Below are 12,096 nucleotides of genomic sequence, written 5' to 3' on the forward strand. Positions count from 1 at the left end.
TAGAGGCTAAAAACAAGTTTAAAACTTGCCCTTTTTAAGCCTGCTGTGTGCTAACTCTAACAGGAGGTTAACTTGGTGTAGGCAGAACCGATTGTTTTCATTTTTCTCTCTCCTGACAGCACTCCAAATTTACAAACAACAGAGCTACGTGTTGAAATTGACCGGAATTCTCCTTTAAGATGTGTCTAAATATGTAATAAAGATTAACAGTGTTATGGCAGACTGCACACTCACTTCCACTCAGGGCTCGACTGAGCTGTTCCATCTTCTCTTTGGCTGTTTTTAACAGGCGCTCCTCCAGCTATTGTGACAGAGACAAAAGTTCTTAGGTTTTATTGTTGAGTAAAAATGTCTTGAGAATACTGTCTGAATAAACAATGAAGAGAATGTCAGAAAATTAGGGTAAATAAATCATCAAAAGGTGGAAGCCAAAGACTATTTTTAATCAAGGCATTGGGGATGTCTGATTATTGTTTAACAACAATCACAGACAAAGTAGGACAGTCTCCAGTAATATTGTAGAAAAGTACAGAAATGCCATACTTTGATAATTTTACAGTATATTGCATTAGAGAGTATGCCCATCTATGAGGCCATGTGCCAGTTTTACTGTACACTAGATGACAAGTTCCCACTGCCTCAACCCCTGCATGACGGTTAGTACACTATGCAAAGCAGACATCATTGGAAAGCAAAGCCAGGCCTGTTTACCTGATAGCTGTGCTCGTGGTTCTTGAAGCGAGTGTAGTAGTGCATAAAACGGTCGAGTTCCTGAAAGCTCTTGTGCTTCTTCTCCGCCTGAAAAACCGTGATGAGACACCAGTCACAGTCAATAAACCCCTGAGCATGTTGTTCCCCTTCACAGAGGAAAATGTAGCTACTTGGTTGAAAGCAGTCAAAGTAAGTGAGTAGTGCCACAGGTAAAATCAGTGCTTGTGATTGGGTGGAATGCTAGTGAAGAATGAACTTCTTTTCAACTTTGATGAAGGTGGGCGGATTGATTGTGGATGGCTACATTGTCAAGAATCTAGACTGTGTGTGTGCGTGCGTTGGGCTTCATGGGCTTAAGTGCTTTCCTGAGAGTACTGTTCTACTCTTTGTATTGGTGTGTGCCCTTTTTTTTTTTCCAATGGGAAAGTTACGAATGAGAGAGTGTATGTTTTAAAGTTGGGCTGATTGACTACTAGTTATCCATTATTTCTAACTGCAAAGGGGAACTCCACTGACTTTACACATCAAAGTCTGTTTACAAGTCTTGGAAAGACAAAAGTTATAAAAGTCCTTTTGTGACTCCAGAGGGAGCTATGTGAAGTCTAGAGAATTGCCTTAAGTGATGTCCATTGGGTCAACGGAATGGTAGACTACAAGTTTGAAAATAAGGCTACATTACAAATTATTTATACAGCACACCTGAATCTCTGACCAAACTGTCAGTGGTCAAGTTGTATTGTGGATAACGTAGTCACCAAGTTTTGACACAGAAGAAAAAGGCATTGAATTATGTAGAATATCTCTGGTTCTGCGACGTGGATTTTGATCCTTTTATTTGTCCATTGTGAGTAAGACAATGTTTTGGGAAAGCATTGCTAAATCAGTGGAGTACTGCTGTAAAGTAACATTTTGGAAAGGGGAGTTCAGTGGGCTGAACACATGATGAATGTGATGTTCATCAACTCGACCCCCTCTGCTTCTTGATTTTATTTTTTTAGATGGACAGGTTAGCTGTGGTAGTGCGCTGCGACCACGTGCGAGTCCCCCCCGTCGTCTGATCAAATTGATCTGATAATAATATAATAAGTGTCCAACTCTGTGTGTGTGTGTGTGTATTAACATGCGCTTGTTGCCCGGTGTGCGTTGATGCGCACATTTCTGAATGTCTTCCTACAGTTGCTTAATAAACGCAGGCTTTCCACACAAACGTAAATACATGTGTCATTAGTATGAGAAAAAAAAAAAAGATTTTAACTGTGTCAAGCTCGGTTACTGTTCTGTCGGACGACGACCGGGTTTGTACAGGAAAATGCGGCTCAATCCGCACTCTGTGTGTGTGTGTGTACCTCTTCAGTCATCTCTTTTGACTGCTCCTCCACCTGCTGGATGATCTCGTAGCGGGTGCAACGATAGTAGCCTCCTGTTGATGAGCTGTGCTTTTTCCACTCCTCCAGGCAGATCCAGCAGAAGTCATACTTACACTACACAGAGATAATTACAATATTGGTGCCATGGTATGTGAAATGACAGATAAATTCATCCTGCATGCCATACACACAGAGAAGCGTCTCTCTGCTCCGCACACAACATACGCACTGTTATTCCTTGCAGTGCACTGGCAGAAACCCTGTGATCACTGTCCATTAGTAGGTAATCATGAATCGACCCCTCCCTTCCCTTACTTATCTTATTTGTTTTGGATTTTTAGGATATTGCAGATCCAGCAGAAGTCAGACTTACACTACATGGAGATAATTACCATATTACACTCATTGGCTATGGTATGTGAAATGACAGCTAAATTCATTCTGCGTGCCACACGCACAATTGCGTGCACGCACACACATTTTCACCTCATGAATTCCCCCTAAAGTAAAAAGACACACTTAACAACTCAGTTGATGTTGTGTAGCTCCTAATATTGTCATGTATTGACCTCTGAGGATATGAAAGCTAAACAGATGTTTAATATTAGCCAGTCTTATTAAAAAATCAGTTTGAATATCCTTTTTACTGCTCTCAAAATCATAATAACGGTGAAGGATATCTTAAAGAGTCTCTAGACCTACAACTCAATATCTACTTACTTGTCTCTGAGTTGTCTCTATCTCCTTCCCATCTATTTTTTTTCTTTTACAAATGGCAAAGTTTAATAGACACAGGCATTTGCTCCTTGCCACTAGAAGCAACTCCAACTACATTTGACATCCGAAAGTCCCATTGGGTATTGTAGAAAAACAAAACACTGCAGCCACTCCTGGTGTCCTGGAAACACCATGCTTACATGGCACTTCAGAAAAATCAATACTAAATTAAAGAGTGGGAGGAGGGGTTTATGGAAGGACAGAGACACACAAAAAGACAGCGTGACTTGAGATTTTGAAAAATGTGCAGCCAGACCGGAGGGAAGCAAATGGCGGTGAAAAGACAAAGAAATGTTCCTTGGTAACACTGAGGACCGTGTTTCTAAGCAACAGGGGTAAAGCCATCTCTTGCCAGGTAATAACAGGTCAAGAGGCTCAGCCCTCCATGGCCTATCAGCTTGTAAAAGCTGCTCCATTCCTCCCAAACTAATCTCCATCTCTAGTCGGCCTCTTTAACCAGGATGGGGACAGTGGGGGAGGGCTGTCGCAGAGTCACAGACATGCCAAGTCATAGAGCCAGGCTCTTCACTGTGCTCCTTTCATGGCCTGCACTCCAGTGACAGTGGTAGTAACAGAGATACAGTCAGGTAACATGACACTGTGTGATTAGCAGTCTCACACTCTCCCTGCACCACTAAGTAAGCCTGAAGCTCCTGGATAACTACAGGACTTTCAAGGTGTGTGATTGATTATTTGTGAGCTTAAAAGTATCATAAGAGGCCACTTATAAAATCCCCTTTTATATTGATGGCTACACTTGACAGCTTGAACGTGATTACTCATTTTCATCCGAAGAATTGCATTTCACCACCATTATTACGGCCACCTTCGCCAGAACAAAAGAGCTTCTTACTTGCACAAATCTGGAGAATGTTGTTATCAGCAATTTAACACAACAATTGTTCCATACTTAATTATTTAATCATAAATATAAGGTGAGTCCAAGGTGTTAATTATAACACACTGGGAAATATTGTGTAATGATTTAAGCAAAGTTACAAGTTGACAAAAGTGTGCAATATATTAGATAGTTGTGATAGTTGTGCTGTGTGAGGTATTTGAAAGTTAAATAAGGCGCACTATCACAAGAATCCAAAATAGTGCTACAACAAAACCTGTCCTACAGGAACAAATTTAATTAGCTACTATTTTAGATCTTTTGTTTTCCTAAGGCTTCTTAAGTTTAAAGATGGCAGCTTACGTTTCTCAGTGAAACCTGTGTGTTTCTCTGATGACTCGTGTGTTGTTACTAAGCCTTCATATTTCCTTCTCATGTTAAACCAATTTCCCCAGTGATGCTCCCACCTAAAACTCTGTCAAAGCCTTGGGAAACCTTACTGTAATTAGGTTTCCGCTGAGAAAATTATAATGACATTATAGGAGCTATTTTGTCAGTCTCACTCTCCTCCCTTAGTTGCTCAACTTTCCACTTTGCAGACATTGTGAGACAGTACCTGCAACATCTAGCCTAAGGGTGTGGAAAGCAATATCCAAAAAGTCCAAAACAGATAAGATAAGTAAGGGGAGGGAGGGGTTGATTCATGATCACCTAGATATTGCTACTGATGGACAGTAAACACATGGTTTCCACCTGTGTACTGCAAGGAATAAGTTTGTGTGTGTGCGCGAGCAAGTGCAAGAGAGAGAGAGAGAGAGAGAGCCTGTGTGTGTGACAGTATAAAGTTAGCAGTAACGTTCTAGCTGTGAAAGTAGCAGTGCAGTGTGTATATAGTTGGTGGTGAATAAATGATACAAGGACCCAAACCAAGTTTCCCATGTCCACCTGCAGATTAAAGTGAAGGGGGTTAGCCACGAAGCAAGCAGAGTTTCAGCTCAGGCTCACTTAAGGTGGACTGACCTTAAAGGTGGACCAATCAATCTCTTTTTAGTGACAAGCTGCTCCTCCACTTTATTATTATTATTTTGTGTACATTTTATTTAAATTGGCAAGTTTCTGAGACCCAAAAAGAAAGCTAGCCTAAGCCTACCAATTTTATTTATTTATGTAACAGGCAGCATTTTTAATTTTTTGTATAACTTTTAACTTGAACTTTATATTCTTGAAGTCACTAAGAATTGAGAAAACATTAGTAGAAAGTAAGTTTAGCATGAATAAATGTTAACTTTTGTCTTAGTGTGTTTACACAGTTGCAATCAGATGATGGTATTTTTAAACTATAAAAACTCCATAAAGCTATACACACTTTCCACTTTATTTAAAGCCGGAATTTGTCACACTGCCTTTATTAGCGCAAAGTAGATTGGCATAGATATTGAAAATTAGCACCCTTATGTAATGACTCGAATCTTGACCCCAAGAATCAAATTTGAATGGTGAGATACTGAAAGATTTACACCCCTAACAATAAGGCTTAAATGTGTTTGTAATTCTGTCCAAATGTTTTCCAATTCAAAACAATCAAACTCATTACCAACTGAAAACATTCAGGCCAGAATAGCCTCTGAGATGAAAGAGATACCCAATTACATACTGCAATAGTAAGACAAACCTCCCAGCCTTACTTACCTTAGCACACTGCATGTGGTTGCAGCCCTCATTTTTCTGTATTGGGGACTTGCAATTGGCGCAGGGTTTGGAGTTAGAGAGCAACCACAAGCAGTTGGCTGCATCCTCGTAAGCTTCGCTCACACCAGCCACTTCAATAGGAGGAGGGGGAGGTATACAGAACAAATGGAGGCATAATGAGACAGAATGAGAATGACTATTACCACAGCTGCCTGACTAATGTGTATTGCTTATATATTTTGCTAACATCCCTCAAGATGCTCATGCACCACCAACCCTAACCCCCTACACAAACAGAATAATTGGCTATTATCAAAGCACCTCTGATGTGCCGTTTGAAATGCCAAGATAAAACTGATTCTGGGGAAATCGAAGGGAAAGATAGTTCCAAAACAAAATAATTGCTTTTAACTTGACTGTCACATAAAGGAAGTGGCACTTTGGAGCAACTTGAGCCATCTTAAATCATCTATTAGATTGCCCATAGTCCAATTAATGCTTCCACACATTGCTTACTCTCAATGAGTGGGCTGTTCATTTTAATTAATAATTTATCATCAACATGGTGGATTTTAATTGGCTTAGCGCTAAACTGTTTGTAATTACTGTGGTTGAGTTCCAGGCAATTTAGCACCAAATCAATCACTTGACTGCAACCCAAAAAGTCTGGGCAAGTAAGGGGACTGGCTAATAATCCAATCTTCTTTGTTCTAACAATTTACCATCAGGTACAGTAGCTTACCGTTAGTTAGGGGACTACTGAAGAAATAAAATGTCTGTTAAAACAGAATGCTGTACAGTTTGTTAATTGACCTGTAACTTCATGTGTAATACCAAAAAACAAATAAATAAATTAATGTCAATACTAACATTCCTCAGGTCTCATCTCAGAGACTTTCTGTTGCCACAACTTCCAGGTCTCACAGTCACAGGGCTCATGGGCCTCGCCTCGACACTCCCTGGAATATACACAGACAGATTAGACTGATGCAGACAGTTCTATACATAAAATTAAGACAAATGATTAACACACCAATCATACAGTGCTGTCAGAGATGCTGTCAAAACGTTCAACCAAATGCCTTCCTTGTGTCAAGGGAACTATTAAAGTCACACCTGTGTTACATCCCGTTCCATTACCAAATGTAATGTCAACTGCACTCTTGAGTAAACCTGACAAGTGAACCTAACAGCCAATTTCAGGAACTATATAGTGAGGTGGGGTACAGTGAGGTCATTGTTTCCAATATATACATTTTGCAGCTGCGATGCATCGCCCTATGAAATGTCTTGAAATTGCATTTACACAACTTTGCGAAGCTCTCGATGATATTTACCTAACAGAAACGAACGGTCGTCTGCGCTCTCTCCACTTTGAGAATGAGCAACTGGAACCGTGACAGGGCGTCAATCACTTGTGGTCATGACAACCAAATAAACAACAGCACGAGTATAGCATTGTCAAACACGGACGATAGCCTCGACAGCTGCATTCCCATGGAAACCGCACTCACGTAGAATCAGAATCAGAAAACCGTAAAATGTCAGCCGTTACAGTAGGTAGGAAAATACGGATGTGGTTGGAAAATAGGGATATGGGGCACTGCATTTTATGAATTCACTGTTTATCAGACTACAAATGAGACAAGAATTAGCTAGCTAGCGCACTCTGTGGTCCCTCTGCCTCACTCGACGCCAGCAGACTACTTGCTTCCACTAGGTGGAGGACTACACAGCATTTAGCATCATGTTGCCAAGCTAACATCAATAGTTACAAATATGTCTGCACATATATTTTATCATGGCAAAATGATTACAAATGTGTAAATCACAAGTAAAAAGACAAGTTTGGGGACACACTTAATTTATACAATATCAATATTAAGTAAAGTACGATGCAAGTTGGGAGTATTTTACCCTATCTTAGCATAAAGACTGGTATTAGCCCGACTTTACCAGTGATACCAGGTTTCACCAGAAAATCTTTTTCTTCAGACTCTGAGATTTCTTAAACTGCTTTTTGGTGAACTGCAGGCAGGCAGTCATATGCCTTTTACTCAGGAGGGGCTTCCATTAAGCCACCCTATCACATAGAAATGATCAATGGAGTGCTGTTTTTTGGCGAGATGGTGCCCAACAGAGCTCTCAAAGGTCTCTGTTGGAGAGGCCTTTGGATTCTCAGTTGGATCCCTGAAAATGACCAATCTTTTCTAGTTACAGGGTTCGACCGGACACCCAACTCTCACATGACTCTTTGTGATTTCAAAGTTTTTCCATTTCACAGTAATAGACCCGGGAACTTCTAAACGCGTTTCCAATTTGTCATTTTTGGGTAGTGTAATTAATGGCAAAACAAATACAAAAAAGAATATAGAAAAACACACTTCTAATGTTACTGCTTTTTCTGTAAGAAACAATAAATGTTTGTAGTAATAAACAACCTATCTGACCCTTAATCAATCAAAACATGTTATTTGCTTCACTTTTGGCGTTTTTCTAGCTTTGACCCAGCCGCGGTGTCCGTCCTCTTTTTTCTATTGCAGATTTAGTACCGCCTCATGTGTGAGGCGAGCGTGGCTGGTCACCATAGCGACGCCGCAGGAAACTGACACACACACAGAATGTCGAAGGTGTGTTGTATTTTATTCTTGGCTTGTGGCTGTTGCTACAGCCAGAAGACACATTTAGTTTCAAAAGAAGCTGGAGGCAGCAAAACAAAAACAGCACAGGCTAAATTATTTAAACAGGGCGGGTTTGTTCCGGACACCCCCCCGTCCGCTGCTAGCAATCATGACGCAGTGATTAATGATGATACTCTCCAACAAATCGGTAGTCTGCAGGTTATTATGTCACCTTTTGGTATCGCCTCAGCTCACTTGGAACCTCGACGGAGGTGATACTAAAAAAAAAGGTACCAGGGACTTTTTTTCATAGTGGAAAACCAAAAAAGGCGAGTGGAGGCGAGTCAAGCAGGTACCATGTAATGGAAAAACGCCAAATGTTTTGCTTTCAATAATCTCTGTTACTGGTACATTAGAATATTTTAAGTTTTAAAGTTTAAATTTAAACTATAATGCACATGATCACAGAAATGTTTATATTTTCATGTACGGAATAATGTGTAGTACTGGTTACTGACCAGCAAAAGAGGTGGCCTTTGCCACAATCTACAGCTGGGGCCCGAAGGAGGGGGAAGCTAAGAGAGTCTGAGGTGGAGGTCCCAGGACCCTGGGTCTTCAGTCTTAATGCCCTTTCGCACCCTGCCACGGGACACCAGCGGATTGCTGGATTGTTCTCCACAAATGCCTGTCAATAGAAGAAACAAAAAAGATTAAAGCGATGCTGCGCAAAGATTGCTGATATTTTTACAAACGCCCCCCAGATTCACAGACACATAGCTACTGGTCGGCCGTCACATTCACATGTTGTCACCCCCCTTCTCCACTACCATCATCGCCGCTCCAGCCGATTGGCTGGAATATTGTTTTGTGGCTCGTGCACTTCTTTCTGTTTGTTTTCCATTTATGCAGCCAGGACCGTGTAGGAACACCAGATATTTAAGTTCACACAGAAAATAGAAAGCCAGTTGACCGTGGGGACATATTCGCTGAATTTGACCAAAAGTGTATTGGATTAACACCAATTACTATACCTGTAAAAGTATTTCAGTAATGGTTACTGTATTACACTCATTTCTACCACAACAATATTGTTACAGGTTTGAAAGAATCTGCCAGAGGAGATCAGTGAAACAACCCTTTTCTGCTTAGTGTTAATTTACTTTTTAAAGTTTGCAAAGGAGCACATACATGGACTTTAAGATCTGAAAAGATCACGAGTTAAGCTGATAAAACATGTTGACTTCTGTTATAATAATCCCCTATGGTGTAGATGTTTTAAGCCAACTATAACAAATCCTGGGTCCTGCCCTATTTTGTACTTGTACTATTAAGTACTTTAACGGTAACCCAAAAATAGCCTAAGTATGATGATAGTGCCTGTGCAGTTTGAATGAGAACATGTTCATGTTTCTATAACTATGAACTCAACCAAAGTGTCTTGTTATTTATTTCAGATTTGTGCCTCTTACACTTCAATTAAGGAAAAAATATAAAGTAAAAAAACGGTAAATAAAACAAAAAACAGTCAAGTCAATGTCATTCTTTGCTGGTTGTTATTGGGATCTGGTAGTTTGGTAACAAAAAAAAATCCCATTTCATTCAGACCACTTCATTTCTGGTTTATTCAGCTCAACTAAATGCTGCTTACCTTATGAATATCTCTTTATTCTCAATCTTGCCCCATTGTAACATAACATGTTTGTCAACTAGAATATATATATTCAATTTAGTCTTTGCTCTGCACGTGTCACGTGTTCATCTCTGAAGGTGATAGCACAATAATGTTTAGAAGGCTCACAATTAAAAGGAAATCTGTTTAGTGCACAGTTCTGTTTTTCATCTTGTTACCTTGATGTCAAACTGAAGGTAGCGCTTGTCCATCTCTCTAGACACCACACTCTCAATGACTTCTACAGGCACTAGCTGGTAGCAGTCAAATGCCGGACAGAAGATGTTATGGGCTTCACCCTCTTGGATCTTCAAATTTAGAAACCTGGGGAAGCGTACATACATTGCAGACAAGAATGACGTATACACAGAAAAACAGTGAAGATCAGTGTAAGGAAAGTAGGAGCTGATCAGCATAATCCAGCAGGTTAAACCAAAAGTTAACTTACCCCTCCCAACACGCTCTGCAAAATTCGTGGCCACAGGACATGTCAACAGGTTCCTCGAAGACGGAAATGGAAGACATGCAGATACCACACTGTGACACAAAAGAAAAGAGATACAATCTGTCTTCAGGCGACAGTACAAATACTTTCAAGTGAGTAAAGATTTAAAAAAATGAATCTGCTATTAAGAATAGATTTCTGAACAAATTTAAAAAGGCCCTTAAGTACAATTCATTTATTATTATTACACGGTTTGGTGGACGCAGAAAACACAGTATGTAGAAGATTCCCTCAATACAGAACCAACATTCAGTGCTAGCTCTGCCAGGAATATTTAAGCTATCCACCGTTAGCTAGAGGTGCTGATGGTAATCAGTATTTGTGATTAAAGCATCACCAATATTTGCAACACTGCAGTCTGAACGCACGCATAAAAACAGTTAACCAAAGTTGCCAGTAAGAAAAATCTGACCCCAGCAAGAGGATTGTGTCCTTGACACTTGCATTGCTGTCTGTTCAAGAAAAGAAAAGAAATGGATCCTTATGCATTTTTTTTTCTGCTGTACCAAACTCACACCAAACTAGGGCTGCAGTATCGATTATTTTAGTAGTTGGTTACTCTACCGATTTTTCCATTGTTTAATCAAGTAATAGGACAAGACATACTTTTACTTTATTAACAAGTAATAGTATATATACAAAAGAGAAAATAAATCAGGTCTCTTAAAATGAACAACTAGCTATAACCCAACCAGCTAACCAGCTCTGTGTCTCAACTGCCCACACTGTTGAGACATCCAATCTAAAGTTGTACACTCTCGAAGCGACCCGGCACAAGGTAAAGTTACCGTTAGCATTTAATGTAAATCAATATGATTGCTAGTTGAGATGAGAGCGGGGAGCTCTCATCTCAACTAGCAATCATATTGATGAGATGAGAGTGGGGAGAGATGAGCGGGGAGCTCTCATCTCAACTAGCAATCATATTGATTTACATTAAATGCTAATGGTAACGTTACCTTGTGCCGGGTCGCTTCGAGAGTGTGCAACTTTAGATTGGATGCTTTCTGTTGAGATGCTGAAGCACTAATGTTGTGTTATTGTGGTACGCTAGTTCTGTTTTACAAAATACAAAATGTACAGAGTTTTTGTTTCGCTGCAGCTTGAAATGATCCCAAACTTTGGACATATTTTGTAATTTTCTCTGGACTGTCTGTTCTCTTTGCCCCTCGCTATTTTCTCTATTGGTATAGTTCTTGATTTAAAAAAAAAAAAAAAAAACACTGTCAAAGGCCAACCCTGGCCTAGATGATAACCTCTCATTACTGTGTGGCTCACAGATTCATGTTCTGTCTTTAGATGTATCTTTTGCCCTCCACAAACAGACGCACACACACAGGCCTTGTTACAGTGAAAGACTGGCCCTAACAGCAGACATAAAGGAGGCAGTGTACTTCAACAATGTAAGTATTGATTTGTGAAAGAGCAGAATGTGATATAATCAACTGTAACCTTTAAACGAGCCCTTGCGTAGACCCGGTCGATTGGCACAGTGCAGTTCAAGGCACAGAGCCACGACAAAAGATACTGTCAGCCAAACCGCAACCTATAATTTAACAGTTTAGTTATACATACCCAAACACTAATCGTCATTCATCCAAAGAGATTATGGTCCCTATTGTAATGATCTGAGCACACGTCGTAAAGCGCATGGTGCATGTGCGATTAGGACGTGTCCAAATCCACAATTGCTAGTTTGACACTTGCTGCGCTTCCCTGTGTGTGTAACAAGCATAATGTGCGCATCATGCACGAGCCTAGGCCCATTTTACTAATGTGCAGTTAAAATGCAATGAAATATTGACTTCAGACCAGGTTTTTGTTGGTCAATGGCTTGTTGGTCAAAGATCAATTTCTGCTGCCTCAAGATAGCAATACGGCAAGAATTCACCTGAACACACCTCCCTGTAAGACCAGCA

The 12,096-nt window shown here is 40.2% G+C and overlaps 1 protein-coding gene and 1 long non-coding RNA gene across 5 annotated transcripts in view; one reads left to right on the forward strand and one right to left on the reverse strand.

Moving 5' to 3' along the window:
• The window catches only part of LOC116690659 (ankyrin repeat and IBR domain-containing protein 1), a 37,012-nt gene that overhangs the window by 11,679 nt on the left and 13,237 nt on the right, over positions 1 to 12,096 (reverse strand). For all 4 annotated transcript variants that reach the window (XM_032517752.1, XM_032517753.1, XM_032517750.1 and 1 more), the window contains 8 exons: positions 10,121 to 10,209; positions 9,852 to 9,996; positions 8,522 to 8,688; positions 6,253 to 6,341; positions 5,383 to 5,513; positions 2,058 to 2,192; positions 712 to 798; positions 235 to 301 (listed from right to left, as the gene is read on the reverse strand). In XM_032517752.1, coding sequence (XP_032373643.1) covers positions 235 to 301; positions 712 to 798; positions 2,058 to 2,192; positions 5,383 to 5,513; positions 6,253 to 6,341; positions 8,522 to 8,688; positions 9,852 to 9,996; positions 10,121 to 10,209 — 910 coding nt within the window. The remainder of the gene's footprint in view (positions 1 to 234; positions 302 to 711; positions 799 to 2,057; positions 2,193 to 5,382; positions 5,514 to 6,252; positions 6,342 to 8,521; positions 8,689 to 9,851; positions 9,997 to 10,120; positions 10,210 to 12,096) is intronic.
• On the forward strand, positions 3,379 to 10,413 carry LOC116690661 (uncharacterized). Its single transcript, XR_004332326.1, has 3 exons — positions 3,379 to 3,493; positions 8,013 to 8,019; positions 10,403 to 10,413. It is a non-coding gene; the product is annotated as an uncharacterized LOC116690661 (long non-coding RNA).

This window comes from Etheostoma spectabile, chromosome 6 (genome assembly GCF_008692095.1).
Source record: "Etheostoma spectabile isolate EspeVRDwgs_2016 chromosome 6, UIUC_Espe_1.0, whole genome shotgun sequence".
In the NCBI taxonomy this organism is placed as follows: domain Eukaryota; kingdom Metazoa; phylum Chordata; class Actinopteri; order Perciformes; family Percidae; genus Etheostoma; species Etheostoma spectabile.